The following is a 19,822-nucleotide window of genomic DNA, read 5'->3' as shown; positions in this document are numbered from 1 at the left end:
CACTTCCAGTTTCTCCAATCAGGGCTAAGTTTCAAATGATGTGACTCATCCTGTGCATGCCCAATTCAGTTCTGCTATCACATGTGAAAAATCAGCACATTTCGTCAAACACAGACAATTTAACACGAAAAAAAAGTAATTTGTATGCCAAAAAGTAAGTTTTTCTACTTTATTTCAGTTTCTAATAGCATTATCTGCTTTGCAGTTAAACTCATCGAACTTAAATTATGTTATTTGTATGTCTATGGGGATATATTCTGTGTAAGTCTTTAGTGCTAGTGTTTTAGCCGTTGGCTGTAATGTTAGCTAGTTCATGGCTATAGGAGTCTGGGTCAGTTGTAACAGCAACAGTCTGGGTTAGTTGTAACAATAATGCAGATGTTACAACTTACCACACTATTACTTTAACTTATATTAAACAAGTTGGGGCAACGACATCAGCAGAGAGAGGTTCACTGGTCGCATTTGTATATGCGGTTAATGCCATTGGCAACACAATTCCTCCACTGTTTGTGTTCCCACACATACATTATGCAGACCACTGTGTCAGAGATGGACCAGTAGGAAGTACTGGTAGTGGAAATAAATCAGGATGGGTGCAAGAAACAGATTTCCTCATCTTTCTGAAGCACTTTGCAAACCACACCAAGGTAAGCCAGGATAAAAAGTAATGGAATTGCGATGTTGGTGCACAACTACATTTTTTCAGCTTCATTGTTATGTTCAAAGTTGTTGCAAGAGTTGTAGGTTATAATGCCCACTGAGCCAATGAGGCCAAACTCAAGGAAGACCAACCAAAATTAATGAAATATTCAGTTGCAGAAAATTCCATAATATGTCTTTTTTGGGGGGTTGGAATATGTTCAAAAGCTAGATTTCTGCATTCTGTCACACACACACACACACACACACACACACACACACACACACACACACACACACACACACACACACACACACACACAGCTACATAAATGGCTCTAAGTGCATTCATGTGTTGAATAAACAAAGATTACATGTTAATGTTTTGTTAGTACCCTTATTTCATTGTGTTACATTTTACCCCAGGATATGTTACAACTAACCCAGACTATGGGTTAGAGAAAATAGCTGCACTATTTAATAGCAGAGACATGTAAATACTTTGCATTACATTTTGAATCCACTACCTTAAAAGAGCTTCAATTTACAGACAGAAATGTCAAAAATGTTACAACTATCCCCGGTCTCCCCTAAATATTCTCTGTAAACACCACATGGATACAGATTCACTCTGAGATTCAGTGTGTGGGGGCTGCTCACCAGGTCAGACCAGTGGCGGTTTTTGGAGCATCAGAGGGAGTGTTCGCCCAGAGCGCCAAACAGGCTAGGACCGCCTCTGGATCAGACTGCGAAGTCTCGACCAGTGATCACACTTAAATTTAATTAGATCACAAATTTAAGTAAAAAAGTCACACAAGTTTCATTGTTAAGTCGAAACTTTCTCATTCACACAGCTACGTCTTGGGTGGGGTGGGGTGGGGGGGGGAGTCTCCACCTTTTTTGGGGTGGAACATCTTAAACACTTTCGTTTTCATTCGGATGGACGTTTTGCTGCAAAACGGTTAAACCGGTGAGTAACTCAACCGACAATGAAAACTTTAAGATCTTGTAATAATCTGCTGCTGAGCTGCTCATTAAACCAGACGAAGCTTCAGTGTTGATATTACTGACTGATCATCAATCACTAATCTATTCCTGTTAGGTTAGTCAGATTTATATCGACATAATGATATCTCGGCAATTTGTCTGACGACCTGGAAACAGCTTCCTGATCACTCAGACTGCACACAGCGTCATTGTGGCAGGCGGTCACGAGGTAATTTTCGTTGTTAAAGCACAAGTGTGACTTTTGATAGACTGAAGCGCTTAAAGCCTTTGTGTTTTATGTTTGTAGTTTTCACGGCGTTCAATAAATGCAGCGAAGCGCCCGTCTTGAAGAAGCCGTGCCTGTGTTGTCATTTCGGAGTTACAGTACGAGTGTTTGAAACGGAAATACAGAAAAAAGCCCGAGAACAACGACGCGATTTGTACAGTTTAATGTGGAATTTGATTCTCTGATTGTCAGTTTGTGTTAAAATGAGACCCTCCGGTTTCTTTTCTGCAACACTAAGAAAGTTTTTTTTTTTAAATTTAAAATGATCAAAATGTATGCAAATGGTAAATGCAGCGTTTTAGATTTCAAATGTGAAACACAACCAAAAACGTACATAACAGAAAGTTACATTTATATGGTTTTGTCTTATTATCAATAAAGGCCCCAAAATCTTTGTACGTTATACTGTGGATGCATTATAGATCATACATTCTTATATATTTTATTTCAAAGAAAAAATTTATTTATCTGACTTGTTGCCATTTAGGCCACAATATATGCTTTAGCAAAAAGGAAAGTTTGAAGCCTAATCTTGAAAGTAGAGATAGTGTCTGTCTCCTGAATCCAAACTGGAAGCTGGTTCCACAGAAGAGGGGCCTGAAAACTGAAGGCTCTGCCTCCCATTCTACTTTTAAATACTCTAGGAACAACAAGTAGGCCTGCAGAGCGAGAGCGAAGTGCTCTAATAGGGTGATATGGTACTACAAGGTCATTAAGATAAGATGGGGCCTGATTATTGATAATGCATTTAAATAATAACATGTACAGTGAAAGAACTTACAGTAAGAATTTATGCTAAAGTTATCATTTAATTTTTTTTAACTTAGTTAAGGTGTAAAATAGTTAGAAAATGGGTATTAGCAGCCGTACACTCACAGTTACTTACCACCTTTATTTTACTTTCTTAACAGGTACCAACTGAGGTACTAATGTGTTGTTGGCCCATGTGAAACTTAAAGTCTCTACACGGTCTGGTTTATCTGTTGGAACATGTCATAAATGTCCCCATTCTCCTAGACTACCTGAGTAATCCTTGACAACTTCAAAATATTTATTTATTCTAACTGCACTCAGTTTCTACTTCTGGACATGAGCCAGTCAGACCTGAATATCCGGAACATGCTCAAACAGTTCCTAGGTGCAGATGTTTTTGCAGGTCTGAATAAAACAGTTCCAAGCAGAAACTCTATCTCACTGAGAGATGAAGGTTATAGTCACACCACAGGTCAAAGGTTACTGGAGTGTTAATGTCTTCATAAAGGTACCATAATACGATTTTACTGGTTGTTTGTATGAAGGTCAAATAGCACTATCTAATTCAATGCATTTTTTAACCTTTCAGCCACTACTTCTTATTGCTTTAAGTTTGAAACTCTTCTTGCCTTTTGTGCAAACAAATCATATGTCTGTTTATTGTCATGGTCCTGAGTCTGAGGACTCGGTGTATTGTGTTTCTTTATATTATTCTTTGTTCTCGGTTATTCTGTTTTGTCTTTTGTTTAGGTTTGCTATGTGTTAGTGTTTTTGTTTCATGCCTGCCTGTGTTTCCTCTGTCTGTCCACTGTGTTATTGTGTCTGCTCATGAGTCTGCCTGTCAAGTTCAGTGTCCTGTCTAGTTCTCTGTGTCTGTTAGTTTCCTGTTTTATTCTGAAAGTTCATGTCTCATGTCAGTGTGTTCAGTTTTACCTCTCCCCTGTCTCGTTAGCCTAATTGCTCCCAGCTGTGTCTCCCTCCTGTGGCCCATCCCCCTGATTACTCCCCGTGTATTTAAGCCCTGTGTTTTCCTGTGCTCTCTGTCACGTTGTCTGTTTAACTCCATGTCCGTCTGCATTGTTCTGCGTAACCTGGTGTTCAGGCTGCGTCTCTCCGCCATCTTTCTTTGTGCATTTTGTTCCTCCTCCCGTGAGTGTTTGGTTTAAGTTGAGTTCTTTAGTTTTCCCCAGTTTAGGTTTGTTTTCTCCCCGCTCTGCTCCTCCTGTTTTTGTCACCTTATCACCTCTGCAAATAAACACTCACTCGCACCCCAGGCAGTGCCTGCATTTTGGATCCTTTTTCTCAATTCACCACACGACTGCTGTGCAGCCGTGACATTTATTAAGCTTCCATATTAATGGTTGAGGTGTGGTTTCTTTCTCAAATTTTAAGTAACTGAACATGTTAAATTATTAGCTCTACAATCACAATAACATAACTACCAAGTTTGTCCTAAACCAGGGTTCATCATTAGCCACTGTTGAGTCCCTCTGACATAAACCAAACTTTTACTGAGAAGAATCAGAATCCCTGATTATGTAGTTACAGTTGTTCCAAGATAATAAGAACAGTAACAGACTGTCCATCCATTTTCTTCCGCTTATCTGGGGCTGGATCGCAGGGGCAGCAGCCAAAGCAGGGAAGCCCAGACCTCCCTCTCCCCAGCCACCTCCTCCAGCCTGTCCGGAGGACCACCAAGGCGTTCCCAGGCCAGATATAATCTCTCCAGCGTGTCCTGGGTCTGCCCGGAAAACCTCGCCCAGGAAGCGCCCAGGAGTAGTGATGGGATTTTTGGCTCTTTTTAGAGAACCGGCTCTTTCGGCTCCCAACCGGCTCTTCAGGTTGCTTTGTTGTTTAATTAATTTATTAATAACAATTATATAAAATTATGCACAAAAGGAATTACTAATGTAAAAGAAAAGTGGTTATATTTATATATTTTTATATATAAATATATGTGGTGGCCCCTACAGACAAAACACGTACAAACTCCAAAACACATTTCTAGCATGAACTGAACTTCTTAAGCAGAGCTACCCACATCACTTAAATTACACAATTGAAAGCATATGTATATTGTTTGTGTATTTATACACAAGCACTCATATATATTCAAATAATTAAAAAAAGTTCATGTACCTGTTACTACCACACACCAAATCCGGTTGTTGGTACTTCCTGGCTTGTGTAGCCACTAAGTGAGCTCAACACTGCCCCCTAGCATCCTGGAGCCCTTCTGTTGTGTTTTGTACGTGTTTGAGTTTTTACGTGTTTTGGAGTTTGTACGTGCTCTGTCTGTAGGGGCCACCGTAAATATACTTTTACTTATTCACTCCACATAAAATATAATAAAAAAAAATTAATCATATAATACAAAAACCAACTATTCACATTTCAACTTTTAACTATTTAAATTTTCAGCTTTTTCCTTTTAAATAAATTTAAAGTGAAACAACACAAAACACTGCAAACCACAACACAATTAAATATAAATTATAATATGAAAACAAAAAGAAGATGCATATTCTCTGTCATATGGACCTGCATGAATAAACTTTCTGAATCCTTTATCATCTGCAACCGAAAATAGTTGTGGATGATTACTATACCTTTCTAATGTGACGTTGTTGTCCCTGGCTCTCTTTCTCTCTCTCTCCCTCCCGCTCTGTTCCTGTGCTACTGAGTGTAACTACCGCCCCTCCCCCCTCTGCCCAGCGTAAAGCATCCTTGTCAGATGCTCGAACCACCTCAACTGGCTCCTTTCAATGTGAAGGAGCAGCGGCTCTACTCTGAGCCCCTCCTGAATGGCCATATTATTGTAGGGTCCGTGCCTTGGAAGCGTGGTGTTGTTGTGATTGCAGACCTCAGCAGACAGCAGGAGTTTATTTTTCCAGATATGATTGAGGTTAGAAATCCAACCAAGTCTGTTTACACATGTTTTCATGTGTTAGAGCCCTGTACATTATTATTAATCCTTTATTTATCCAGGTAAAAAATCTCATTGAGATTAAAAATCTCATTTCCAAGAGAGACCTGGCATCATGGCAACAAAAGTCACATACCACATAGGTATATAACATTTAAAACAAATACAATATCCCATACAAGCCCTGACTTCAGTTCAAGAGATGAACCTTCAGGTCAGAAGGATGAGGATGAGGTTTTATTAAGATGGTGGTGGCATCTCTTTCCTTTGCATTTTCTGTTCTTTCATGAAGGAGCTCCTTCTCAGGTGATAAAATATAGACATGTTCCTTCATATCTTGAGTCTGAAAGTGCAGATGTGAATGAAAATTTGCTTCTATTGCCCACAAATGAATATAAATTCTTACAGATGTAATAGATATGCAGCTGGTCTCTAGTCGCATAAATGAAATGGAATTAGGCAGAACTGTGTTCTTCATGGCTACCATATTTAAGACAGCAGTTGCAGAAACTTCCACAAATAACTGCCTGCTGTGTTTTTAATTTATAAATTGTACGATTATCAGTATTGGAAGACTTAATTGCACACTAATCAATATATATTTGTGAGTACAATATTATTTTTCTATCAAATAAACTGAAACATGAATGAATGTACCTTTCAAACTATGGGATAAAAATGACTATAACTTAGATTATGGAGCACGTTTTGATGTGCATTTTATTTTTACTAATTTTATTTATTTATTTATTTTGCAATAATTAAAGGTCTTTCGCAGATGTTTGCACAGTTGTCTGTTAACCAATTCTCCATTCAGCACTATGCACTAAAAGCACAATAACTGAAGCATGTTGTAGCCTGCTCCCTAGAACAGTGAATTATCAAATAAAATCATCAGGAAGGCACAGTGATAATATTTTTTCTTCTGTTATTTTCTTTGTTCTACTGTACCAGCTGGTTTGCTACCTATATTATGAACTGGTGCATTATTTTCTCTGATTTTATCTTTTTTAGGTTGTTTGTCTAATAACTCATATTTCCCACAGTGTGACCTCATGGCAACTACAGTAACTGGTGAGTTCAATCAGATTTTATAACTAATGCTAAAAAATGACTGCATCTCCCTTTCTGTAGACAAAAGTGTGTGTTGTTGTAATAGCTTTCTGTTTTTGTGAAAGAAAATAATCTGCAGCATCATAATACGCCACTTATCCCTTTCATGCATGAATCATGACAACCTCAACCCAGAGATTTTTCTTAAGTATTTTTATTCATCTTTAGGCAAGACATTTTTGAACTTCAGTTTTTTAAACATGTACTTTTCAAAAAGAGTTTTTTACATGTCCACTTAGGTGGACAAAACTGGCTGACCAGTGGGTGGCAGGGTATAGAGTGACACATCAATTCAATTCAATTCAATTCAATTCAATTTTATTTATATAGCGCCAAATCACAACAAAAGTCGCCTCAAGGCGCTTCATAGATACAGAGAAAACCCCAACAATCATATGACCCCCTATGAGCACTTTGGTGACAGTGGGAAGGAAAAACTCCCTTTTAACAAGAAGAAACATCCAGCAGAACCAGGCTCAGGGAGGGGGCAGGGCCATCTGCTGTGATTGGTGAGGTGGTTGGGGTGAGAGAAGGAAGACAGGATAAAGACATGCTGTGGAAGAGAGACAGAGGTTAATAACAGATATGATTCAATGCAGAGAGGTCTGTTAACACATAGTGAGTGAGTGTTGGAACACTACAATGGAACATCAGTGTCCATTGTAGTGGTTTATGTGCAAATATACCACCAACACTGACACAAATACAAGAAATCAGCCTTTGAATAGCTGTCCACTGTAGTGACCACTATGCGTGAAAGGGTTAATTTATCTTTTTATAGAATGAAGAGTACAACTTGTTTGTTAGGTAACATGATAGCTGATAGATTTTTTTTTAATCTAGTTTATCCATCAATGGGTAAAAACTGCATACGGTGTTGAAATTAAGTCTTTTCTTTCTAGTTTGAGGTTTTCTTTCAGTTCCATCCTCATTTTTCTGATTGGTGGTGCTCTCAGTGCACTCATTTCACTTCCTCTTGCTGTTGAAGTGCAACCTGGTGCATATTTGTATCTGTACTAGATTTCTAGATATCTTACCATTACCAAATTCCATGTATTTTGTCATGTTCAACTTGACTAATTTATTTATATAAAACTATTTGTTTCTATTTGTTTGATTCATCTCTCAACACAAAGTAATACAACACAGAACTAACTAAATCAAACCATAATGACTGCTAAAATCTACAACAAATGAAGAGTCTACACAAAATGGAATATACAAAAGATCACAAAAGATCAGAGTCTAATAACAAGTCTATACAATTAAGCAAAATAACCTATAAAACACTTGACAGTAACAAAATTTGAAAATGCAGGACACAAGTCAATAACCTATAAACTAAATGATGATTAGCAAAGAAATACAGAAATTCAACTGTAAGGATAACCTAAAAAGTAGGACTTCAATGAATAAGCAAACTCCAGCCTGAAAGGTTATATCTTACATAATAATACATAACAAAAGAGCTGCAAAGGAACAAAACCTGAACTTAAAACGTCTTGATGCATGCTTAATCATCTAGGAAATCCCAAAAAGGTTACAGTAAACCTACGGATACAGATCAGTATTTAAGGTTTGACTCTCATCATCCCCTGGGGTACAAACTGGGTGTCATCAGGATCCTACAACACAGAGCGAACATCATCCCCACAGACACAGTGGCCAGGGAGGCAGAAGAACATCACTTCAAGAAGGCCCTGAGTAAATGTGGTTATCCCAGCTGGACTTTTGTCAAACGCACCTAAGGAAAGCTCCAGCCGATCCAGGAGAGAAGGAAAACTGCTGCCTAAGGGAAAACCTGTTGTGATCCCGTATGTGTCAGGGGTATACATATACATATGTTCACCCTGACCGGGATAGGGTTACCGGGGCCCTGCTTTGGAGCCAGGCCTGGGGAGGGTGGCCAAGGGCGAGCATCTGGTGGCCGGGCCTTAGTCCATGGGGCCCGGCCGGGCACACCCAGACGAAGGGACATGGGCCCATCTTCCTGCAGGCCCACCACCCGCAAGAGGCACCATAGGTTAGGTGCATTGTGAGCTGGGCGGTGGCCAGGAGCGGAGGTCCTGGCAGACTGATCCCCAGCTACCAAGACTGACAATTGGTCATGGAATGTCACCTCTCTGGTAGGGAAGGAGCCTGAGTTAGTGCGTGAGGTTGAGAGGTCCCGGCTAGATATAGCCGGGCTCACCTCAATGCAAGGCTTGGGCTGGAGTTTCCCCTCGTTAGAGGTGGTGGGCTGGGGTGGGTATCCTGGTATCCCTGGTATTCTCATAATTGTTAAATTATTTTCATATTTCTTATATCTATTTTCAAATTTTTATTTTGATATCTTGGAAAGTTTCTATACAATCTATTTCCTTTTTACAGGCATTTTACAATCTTTTTTTTTACATTCACAACACTTGTTTGGCTGGACAATTTTTGTCATTTTTTAAAAACTACTTAAAGAACTGTATCATGTGCTTTATTAACATTGTTTTTAGTCCTGTTCCAAAAATAATTTCAATCCATCCATTGCACAGAAGATCTGCGTCGCCAGACAGGAAGCAGCTTTGAAGTCCTGCCAGAAAACAGTGAGTCACACTGAACTGTGTCAGCCTGAACTTAAAATATATGTAAATTTACAATAGTATGTTTGTGCACTCTGTTAGAACTAAAACCTCTGGATTTAAGCCTCACTGAAACAAAAGGAGTCACTCTTCAGTATGCTCCATGTCTGTGTTTTGCGGCCTTTTCTAAATCTGTGTTTCCCGCAGTGTCTGAGCTGAGGGTTGTTCTGCTGGGGAGCAGCTGGACTGAGAAAAATGAAGTGGGAAATCTGTTACTGGGAAATACTGTGTTCACCAGTAAAACTAAAGCGTGTGTGAGAATTAGTGGTACACTGGGGGACAAAAAAATTGCTGTCATCAACACCCCCTACCTGCCTCCTCTCGACACCTCCCAACGAGATCTGACAGAGTTTATAAAAGACTGTGCAAAACACTCTGCTCCTGGACCTCATGTGTTCCTGCTGCTTGTACAGCCTGAAAACTTTACAGAAGAACACAAACGGAGACTCTGCAGAGTCCTTCAAGGTTACAGTGATCGATCATTTGATCATTCACTGATACTGATCTCAGCACCCAGAGAGGAGAGCTCAGGTTCTGTTGAAGACTTCATGAAAAGTTCTGCATTAAATGAAATGATCAAAAAATGTAAATGCAGATACTTGAAGAGGAGCAACGTTGAACTTCCAGAGCTGTTAACACATTTGGGTGAAATTACAAAGGACAACAATGGAGAGCATGTCAGCTATGAAGCTTTTGAGGACACAGAACAGGATTTATCAAAAGATCAACAACCCATCCCAAAAAAGGAGATGAAGACTCCTATCACTGACGCTGTTAAAGCTGCAGGTAAGATGAGAAACTTCTTCTGACAAGGATGACATACACAGAATATACAACATCTATGATTCAATAATCAGCATAACAATTTCTTATTTTCACAGGATTGCCCAATAAATCAAAACTAATCAATCCTCAAGTGTCTGGAAAAACACCTTTGACCAACAGTAAGTAAAATTTTCTCAGGGCTCATCCTGTTATCATTCTTTTGTCCTTTTTTGGTTTGAACATCCAACAGTTTTAATTATGCTAGGATAGGCTCCGGTGCCCCTGCGAGGCTGAAAAGGATAAGAAGAAGAAAATGGATGAATAATATATGTTAGTAGGCTTGTGCAGAACTTCGGTGAGCTGAGGTTGTTTAAACTTAACTTAATAATTCTAACATTAAACTTTGACATTAAACAAACAGTTGTGCAAAAAGCTTAAATGTTTAACACATTCACACACAATGACGAACTGTGTTGGTGTTTGGATTTTAATCTTTAAGTGTGACTCACATCACATCACATTTGACCAAGTCAATCGATGAGTAACACTAAAGGTTCTCTGAGCATATCGAGGACTGAAGAGATCTCCTCGTACAAGCAAAGTGTTGTGATTTTAGATTAATTTGTGTTATTGTGTTCTCTTTGTTGTATCACAGTGTCTGCGTTCAGGATTGTGCTGCTGGGCAAAAGTGAAGATAAGAAGACAAAACTTGGTAACTTGATCATTGGGTACCAAGGATTTCACTGCCAAAGACAATCACCCATCACACACTGTGTGGCCTCCTGTGGAGAGTGGAGAGGAAAACTACTGACAGTAGTGAAAACCCCAGACATGTTCAGTCTGTCTGAGGAGGACATGAGAAGAGAAGTGAAGAGGAGTGTGAGTCTCTGTCATCCTGGACCAAATGTTCTGCTGCTGTTGGTGAAACCTTATGAATTCAGTGAGGAGAATAGAACAACTCTGAAGTTCATCCTGAGTCTGTTTGGAGAAGAATCCTTTAAACACTCGATGGTCGTCATCACACATGAGAATGAAATGAGTTCCACTGTGAATGAAGTCCTCAGAGAATGTGGAGGAAGGTACTACAACATGTTTGAAGATAACTATGGATCGTTAATGGAGAAGATTCAGGAAATGACAAACCAATATGATCACCTGATCAAACCATCTTTAAACCTGGTTCTGTTTGGGAGGAGAGGAGCAGAGAAGACGTCAGCAGCCAAGGCCATTTTAGGTCAGACTGAGCTTCATTCAGCCTCCAACTCATCAGAGTGTGTTAAACATCAGGGAGAGGTGTGTGGACGTTGGGTTTCCCTGGTGGAGCTGCCTGCCTTGTATGGAAAACCTCAGGAGGCAGTGATGGAGGAATCACTCAGGTGTATCTCCCTCTGTGATCCTGAGGGTGTCCATGCCTTCATCCTGGTCCTACCTGTGGCTCCCCTCACTGATGAAGACAAGGGAGAGTTAGAGACCATCCAGGACACATTCAGCTCTCGAGTCAATGACTTCACCATGATTCTGTTTACTGTGGACTCAGATCCTACAGATCCAGCTTTTGTTAACTTTCTAAATGGAAACCAGGACATCCAGCAGCTCTGTGTGAGCTGTGGAGGAAGATCTGTTGTTCTCAACATTAGTGACAAACAGCAGATCCCAGAAGTGGTCCAGGCTGTGGAAAAGGTGAGAAATAAAGGAGCCAAATCCTTCACAAAAGACATGTTGATATTAGAGCAGATGAAGAGAGTGGTAGAACAGAAAAACATTAACACAAGACTTAAAGCTGAAATGATGGATTTAAGAAAAAAAAAGGACATGATTGTTGATGACAGAAATCAGAACAATGAATGTCTCAGGATGGTTCTGATTGGAAAGACTGGCAATGGGAAGAGCGCAACTGGAAACACCATTCTGGGTAAAAAACATTTTAAATCTAAACCCAGCGGGAAGTCTGTAACAAAGGTCTGTGAGAAAGCAGAAGGAGAGGTCGATGGACGTCTTGTTGTTGTGGTCGACACCCCCGGTCTATTTGACACAACTCTGTCCAATGATGAAGTAGGACAGGAGCTTGTGAAATGCATCACCATGTTGTCTCCTGGACCTCACGTGATCTTACTGGTGCTGTCGATTGGTCGGTTTACACAGGAGGAAAAAGATACAGTTGAACTGATCAAGAAATACTTTGGGAAAAATTCACAACATTTCATCATCGTTACATTTACCAAGAAAGATGAACTGGGCGATCAAACATTTAAGAGTTACTTAGAAGAAGATTGTGATGAATTTGTACAAAAACTGATTCACGATTGTGGAGACAGATATCATGTCTTTAATAATAAAGATCCAAACAATCGGGCTCAGGTCAGTGACCTGCTGGAAAAAATTGATTTAATGGTGCACCGAAATGGAGGCAGCTGCTACACCAGTGAGATGTTCCAAGAGGCTGAGGTGGCAATAAAGAAGGAAGTGGAGAGGATCCTAAAAGAGAAGGAAGAGGAGATGAAGAGACAGAAAGAAGAGCTTGAACAAAAACATGAGGAACAAATAAAAGCAATGGAAAAAAGAATGGAAGAACAATTAGCGGAAACTGAACAGGAGAGAAAAGTGATAGAAAAACAACTTAAAGAAATGGAGGATAACATAAAGGATGAACGTGAACAGAGAAAAAGTGAAAAGAAAAGGCGAGAAGCAGAGGACCACCAAAGAAAAATGCAAGATGAGCTTCAACAACAAGAGTTGGAACAAAAGCGTATAAATCTGGAGAAAAAATTAAAGGCAGAATCAAAGGAAAAGGAAATAACTGACCGACAGCTGGAACAAAGCAGAGAAGAGATGAGAAAAGAACGAGAGAAGTGGGAAAAGGAAAGGAGTGAGTGGTGGGACAAGCGACATCAAGAAAATGAACAGAAACAAGCAAAACTTAGAAAACTGCAAGAAGAATACGACCAGGAAAGAGAAAAATATGAAAAGAAGAGAAAAGATGAGGATCGAATGAGAAGAGAGCAAGAGGAGAAGGAGCGGGAAGAACTGGAGGAAAAATATAAGAAAAAACTGGAAGAAATGAAGAAGAAATATGAAGAAGAAGCCAGAAAACAGGCTGAAGTGTTCAATGAGTTCAGACAGAAATACACCAAAGACTTTACAGCTCTGGTAGAAAAACACATGGAGGAAATACAAGAACTGAAACTACAACATGAGAGAGAAATGCAGCAGACAGAGGACAGACGCAGTAAAGATTACAAACAGTTGGGTGAACTCTCCAGTCACAAGGAAAAATCTCTCAAAGAACAAATTGAGGTCTTGAAGAAAAAGCATGAGGAAGAAACACAAGCTCTCAAAAAGAATTATGCAAGGAGCTGTATTATCCTCTGATTATGAACACGATAGACCTTCAGTCCTTTTACTTAAAAATTTTCCAACTTTTTTCCAATATTTTGGAGATTGATGAGATTTACAGGACTCCATATTCTTGACAAGTCTGGATAAATATTTAGATTATGCATAGTTTATCAAGACTAATAAGAATATACATATCTTTAGTATGTGTGACATTGGAATGTAGGATGTTGAGTAAATTCTTTGATGTAAGATACTTAACATGCAGTTAAATTGTCTCTCTCTCTTTCATAATCAATTTTCTTGTCATTTGGGGACTGAAATAACAACAGAAATAAATTCTCCATATGTTCTTTATGTCATATCAAATGTCACACTGGGAAAATATCTATTGACCTGAATTTTCTATGTACATTTATACCATTTAATTGTATTTGTATGTTGTATATGTATATATTCTATATTCCAACTTTCACTGGCTTCCTTTTTAAATGATGAATTGTGTTTCTTTAATATTTTTTCTATTTTTTTTTAAAGTGGAAAATTCAAATCACAAAAATAGGATTGTTTCTGGAATTTGCATTTATTTCTATCCTGTAATGTATGATTAATGTTCAAACACCGTCATCAAAAAATATGTGTCTTGTAAAATATTTGATGTAATACCTTGATATAATCAATGTTTGTATTTTTTAAACTTTGCTTACTTTTTATATTGTACATGTTTTTATGGTTTGCTTCCCTCTCCTACTTTAATAGAAGTTTTGCTTGCAGTGAAATATTTTTTTAACAGAATATTCTTCCCCAAGTACAATTTCTACATCCAAGTCTTTCTATATGTTCGAGTACAGTACATCATTGCTCTGTTATAGCTTTTGCAAATCTACTCACTTTACCAAACATTAGTACTTCAAGTCTGTCAGACTATTCTCCCACTTTTCAGTCTATGGAAATCTTCATTCTGTTTTCATTGTTACTGTTTTCCTAGAATATTTGCAGACAACAATTCATTAAAGAATACAAAAAACTTCAGAGACACTTTGCTTGTTTATATGAAGTGGGGGTTTTTTCTTGAGAAGAAAGAATATGTAATATGTGAGATAGGACGTTATATTTCAATTTATCTTTGATTAAGAATAAAAATGCTTTATTATTAGCTGATAATAAGACCTTTTAACCTCTCTTAGCTTTCATGTACAGGCAGCCAGGAGGGGACTTTCTCTTTCTACCCCAGGTCTCATGACAAAACTAATTTTGGATTAGCTTGGGACTCTACTTGAAACTAGACTAGCTCAAGATCAAGTTGTTGGAGTATCTTTTGGCTCCTGTACAGCATGTAAGGCAGTGATACAACTCAGTGAGATCTTTCTCAATGTAATGAGTCCGTAATATTTGTCTGAGAGCTCGTAAAGTCAGATGAACCCTACTTTCAAGGTAACTTTCCAGTTGTGTTCCTGCTTGAATGACGGCTTCAACAACATCTCCTTCATCATGTGTCCTCTGAGTTTGTCTTTCCAAGCTAGTGTATGTCAGTTTCTCCTTTTGTCAGTGGCCCCATTATTTTATTTATTTATTTATTTAGTGGAGATATCATCTGAATTTCAGGAGCGGGATCACTCCTCCTTCACGCCCCCTCTGGCCTCAGGCTATAAAAGCCCCCCTTCACCAATACCTGCTGTTCTCATTTTCATGCCCCACCCTTCCCCCCCATTTTCCCTCTCTTCTCCTGTTCATTCACTTCTCGTTAGTACACGGGGATCTGCCCGGCCTGGGAGCCGTCGCCAGTCCCCTTCGAGGCCTTCCCCAAAACGCAGCACCAGTTCCCACTTCCTCATCCCTCATTGCCCATTGTTACCAAGTATGTGGTCCTCGTGCCACTCTCCCGGAAAGAGCTGAGGGGAGCCCAGGATGAGGGTTCACCCATGAGCTCCGCCGGCAGCCAGCTGTGCCAGAGTAGACCAAGCCCCATGCCCAGAGGCCGAGGGCACCCCACCCCCCAAAGGGGCCCAACCGAGCCACAGGCGCCAGGCCCTGACAAGCAGCCAACGGGAGTCAGCTGTGTATCCATATAAATGGCCCACCCTGTAGATAAGCGACTAATCATAGCAACACCCTGGGTGACCTGAAGGGAATGGGGATGGCAGCAGAAGACAATTTAAACTGGATTTTACTTTAACAATTCTTTGATTCTTGTTCAAATTAAAGAAATAACAGAAATTGAAGAATTTGCCCTTCTGGTAGTTCTGCCAGTTCCTATCTGTGCTGCACTCATATATTAAGACATGTTCCATGCCTGTTCATCTTATCCACTATGATGCCTGACAGGAGCTTCCATGTAATACTTAGGCTGTTAGGTTATTGGCTGGTAGGAACCGGAACCTTCTATTATAGTTGGATGACTTCCCTCTGTGCTGCCATGGTCTTGGCCTCTAGTCTTCTTCCATATAGAGAATACTGCTCCTTGCCACAATCCAAGATGACACACAGAGCATCTGCACATATACTACCTGTCAAAGGTTTTAGAACACCCTCATTTCTCCAGTTATTTCTTGCAGTTCAAGTCATTCAAGTCCAATGAGTAACTTGAAATGGTACAAAAGTGGTGAACTGCCAGAGGTTTAAAAGAAAAGTAAGGTTACCCAAAACTGAAAAATAATACCCCTCATAGGCATCAGTAGACACTATTATACTGCAAAAAGTAGTGCATTGCTACAAAAACGGTGCAAAAGTTAATTAACAATGGAACATCGAACCATGCATGAGTCGCAGTGGCAGGGGCTCCGAAGCTGTCCTGGGTGAGCATTGTCGGGGGGTGTGGAGAAAACTGAGCATTGCTATTTTTAAAAGGACTAGCGGAGGGGGAGGCGGGGGTAAGGAGCCGGATGAGGGGCGAATAGTAACTAGAGCATGTCTGCGGAAGCAAATCTTGAGAAATCTCTGTGATAAGGTGGAAAACACTGGATGTTTTTGATCTTCAGGCCATCAGGCAGCGTTGCATTACAAACACAACTCTGGGATGGAGATCAGTGCAGAGGCTCAGGAATACGTCTATAAATCACTGCCTGCATCCACACATGCAGGTTAAAGCTCCACCAAGCAGAGGTCATAAGAGAATATGACACAGACACACACGCACACACACACACACACACACACAAACACACACATACACACACACACACACACACACACACAAACACACACACACACACAGGCAAGGTACTCTTTGTGTGTATGTACACGTCGTATGTTAATGCACCTATGCATATTCATGTAACCTCAATAGAAGAGCAGTGTTACGGGGGAGCGGACGAGAGCAACTGGGGTCAAGCGAAGGAACGGCGTTTGTCCGGTTCTCTCCCGTGCACGAGAAACATGAAGAACTTTGCCTACTCGTGTCTTGCTTGCTGTGTAATTATATTGTCTTCAACGTTCCAGCGAATAGGTTCAAGCTACAAACCTATCAACAGACATGCTGCCATCTTCTCTGGACCAAACTTCATTTAAACTGGATGAAGGCTAGAGCATGATGAGAATGATGTCCCTGCTGGGCAGGTGCCTGGCTGATGTCAGGATCAATTCAAGAGGCTGACCCACGGAACACACTGCAGAGAGGAAACACACAACACTTATAACAAAAAGGGCCAGATTTACTCATAATACTGTGTGAGCTCAATGCCCAAATAGCGTTCATAGGTGTGGTTACTTTAATGAGGATTTACAAACGTTGCACAGCTTTCTAAACACAATGTGCAGCTAGCTCATTTCAATGTGACATTATGCCAAGAGCCGAGCAATTCAATGCAAGGTTGCAAACTAAAAGTGTTGTGAGTAACTTGTTAGTTGTTAATTGTAATCAAAAATGTTATTTTCAATTCGAGGTTCCAAGTCATCTCTGAGTTCAATGAACTTAGAACTTAGAGCTTGGTAACATATGGTACATGTTTTTATCACATCTTTGTTAAGAATTACAAAAAACCTGGCAAAAATGGAAAATACTCTCCCTTATCTAGTGTGTGATCTTAAATCTGATCCCCTCTCCAAGCAGCCATAACCGCCACCTTATCAAGGGGAAAAATTAAAACAATTTTTTTACTGCCTTAAATATCAAATTGTATTTTCAGAATCAGAATACTTTATTGATCCCTGGGGTAAATTATTTTTTTGTTGCAGTGCTCCATTATAAACCCACATAAACCAACATTAACAAGACAGACAATACACTAACTAAGAATAGTACAATATATACATATATATATACATACATACATAAGTCACTCATAAATAAATAGCTGGAAAAGAAACATGTAGCTGTTGCAGTAAACAGTGTGTTAAGTGGATGCGTTGTACAGGGAGATGGCCACAGGGAGGAATGATTTCCTGTGTCGTTCAGTGGTGCATCATGGGTAATCTGAGTCTCTCACTGAACGAGCTCCTGTGACTGACCAGCATGTCATGGAGTGGGTGGGAGATGTTATCCAACATTGTCTTTATCTTGGACAGCATCCGCCTCTCCGACACCACCTTGAGGGAGTCCAGCTCCATCCCCACAACATTGCTGGCCTTACGGATCAGTTTATTAGTCTGTTGGCATCTGCGACCCTCAGCCTGCTCCCCCAGCATGCAACAGCATAGAGGATCGCACTGGCCACAACAGACTCGTAGAAAATTCTGAGCATTTTCTGGCAGATGTTGAAGGACCTCAGTCGCCTCAAAAAATAGAGACGACTCTGGCCCTTCCTGTAAAGTGCTGTGGTGTTTTTAGCCCAGTCCAGTTTATTGTCAATGTGAACTCCAAGGTATTTATAGTCCTCCACAATGTCAACACTGACCCCCTGGATTGAAACAGGGGTCAAGTCTTTCCTGGTCTTCCTGAAGTCCACGATCAGTTCCTTGGTCTTTGCCACGTTGAGCTGCAGATGATTCTGCTCACACCACGTGACAAAGGAGTCGACCACAGCCCGGTACTCTGTCTCATCATCCCTGCTGATGCATCCAACCACCGCAGAATCATCAGGAAACTTCTGAAGATGGAGGTCTCTGTGCAGTGGCTGAAGTCTGTGGTGTAGAGGGTGAAGAGGAAGGGGGAGAGGACAGTCCCCTGTGTTGCTGATCACCTTGTCAGACACACACTGTGGGAGACGTACATATTGTGGTCTTCCTGTCAGGTAATCAACAATCCAGGACACCAGAGAAGCATCCACCTGCATCGCTGCTAACTTATCACCCAGGAGGGTCAGCCTGATGGTGTTGAAAGCACTAGAAAAGTAAAAGAACATGACCCTCACAGTGCTCGCCGGCTGGTCCAGATGGGTGTAGACACGATTGAGCAGGTAGATGATGGCGTCCTCAGTTCCGAGACGAGGCTGATAAGCGAACTGAAGGGGATCCAGATGTGGTCTTACTATGGGTCGCAGCTGGTCCAGGATGAGCCTTTCCAGGGTCTTCATGATGTGGGAGGTCAGTGCCACGGGCCTGTAATCCTGGGGGCCACTGGGACGTGGCGTCTTTGGTACAGGGACGAGGCATGATGTCTTCCACATCACTGGGACCCTCTGCAGACTCAGACTCAGCATAAACAGTTTATGAAAGACTCCACACAGCTGGGGGGCACAGGTCTTGAGGACGAGGGGACTCACTCCGTCTGGTCCAGCAGACTTGCCTGAGTGAAGTCTCCTCATTTGCATCTCAACCTGGTATTGAGTGAAGGTGATGGGTGGGGGGGTGTCAGGAATCTCACAGGAGGCAACATGTGAAGAGAGAGGCTGGCACAGTGGTGTGGCTCTGGATTCCAGGCTGACTACAGGTGAGGTTGTGGGGGTGGGAGCAGACACTGTGGTGTCGAATCTATTGAAAAACAGATTCGATGGTCTTCATGCCCCTCCACACCTCTCTCATGCTGTTCTGCTGGAGTTTCCACTCCAGCTTCCTCCTGTAATTGTCCTTAGCCTCTCTGATCTTGTCCTTTAGTAACACCTGGATCTTCCTCACCTCCTCTTTGTTGCCCCCTCTGAAAGCCCTCTTCTTGTTGTTGAGGAGGGCTTTGATGTCCTTAGTCACCCACGGCTTGTTATTTGGGTAACAATGAACAGTCTGAGCTGGAACAATGGAGTCGGTGCAGAAAGTTATGTAGTCTGTGATACACTCAGTAAGCCCATTGATGTCCTCGGCGTGAGGCTCACAGAGTGTTTCCCAGTCGGTCACCTCGAAACAGCCCTGTAGTTCCGCTAAGGCCTCCTCTGACCACCTCCTAACAGTCCTGGTGGTCACAGGTTCCCTCCTCACAACTGGCACATAGCGGGGGGTGAGGTGAATCAGGTTATGATCTGACCTACCAAGTGGGGGGAGGGAGGAGGAGCTATATGCATCCTTGACGTTAGCATACAGTAGGTCTAGAATTTTCTC

At 41.0% G+C, this 19,822-nt stretch overlaps 1 protein-coding gene and 1 long non-coding RNA gene across 13 annotated transcripts; one reads left to right on the top strand and one right to left on the bottom strand.

The window, feature by feature from the left end:
• The first annotated feature begins 1,368 nt into the window (after nt 1-1,368).
• Nucleotides 1,369-14,458, top strand: LOC120743248 (GTPase IMAP family member 8-like). Of its 12 annotated transcripts, XM_040046823.1 has the most exons (7): nt 1,636-2,245; nt 4,185-4,509; nt 6,609-6,668; nt 9,233-9,283; nt 9,467-10,105; nt 10,201-10,263; nt 10,740-14,456. In XM_040046823.1, the coding sequence occupies exons 3-7, from the start codon at nt 6,650-6,652 to the stop codon at nt 13,451-13,453; spliced, it is 3,486 nt and encodes a 1,161-aa protein (XP_039902757.1). In that variant the 5' UTR covers nt 1,636-2,245; nt 4,185-4,509; nt 6,609-6,649; the 3' UTR covers nt 13,454-14,456. The 12 variants fall into 12 exon arrangements, with proteins under 12 accessions (XP_039902766.1, XP_039902767.1, XP_039902762.1 ...); XM_040046832.1 differs by lacking the exons at nt 1,636-2,245; nt 4,185-4,509 and adding an exon at nt 1,369-1,612 and having other exon boundaries at nt 9,236-9,283; XM_040046833.1 differs by lacking the exons at nt 1,636-2,245; nt 4,185-4,509 and adding an exon at nt 1,370-1,612 and having other exon boundaries at nt 6,641-6,668; nt 9,236-9,283.
• On the bottom strand, nt 3,073-4,197 carry LOC120743256. The gene is made up of 3 exons (XR_005698129.1): nt 4,091-4,197; nt 4,005-4,047; nt 3,073-3,321 (listed from the first exon to the last, which is right to left on the bottom strand). It is a non-coding gene; the product is annotated as an uncharacterized LOC120743256 (long non-coding RNA).
• Nucleotides 14,459-19,822: the final 5,364 nt, after the last annotated feature.

The sequence above is a fragment of the Simochromis diagramma genome, unplaced genomic scaffold (genome assembly GCF_900408965.1).
Source record: "Simochromis diagramma unplaced genomic scaffold, fSimDia1.1 OVJJ01000491.1, whole genome shotgun sequence".
Classification (NCBI taxonomy): Eukaryota; Metazoa; Chordata; class Actinopteri; order Cichliformes; family Cichlidae; genus Simochromis; species Simochromis diagramma.
The sequence above is the reverse complement of the archived record's forward strand: the minus strand, read 5'-3'. Positions and strand labels throughout refer to the sequence as shown.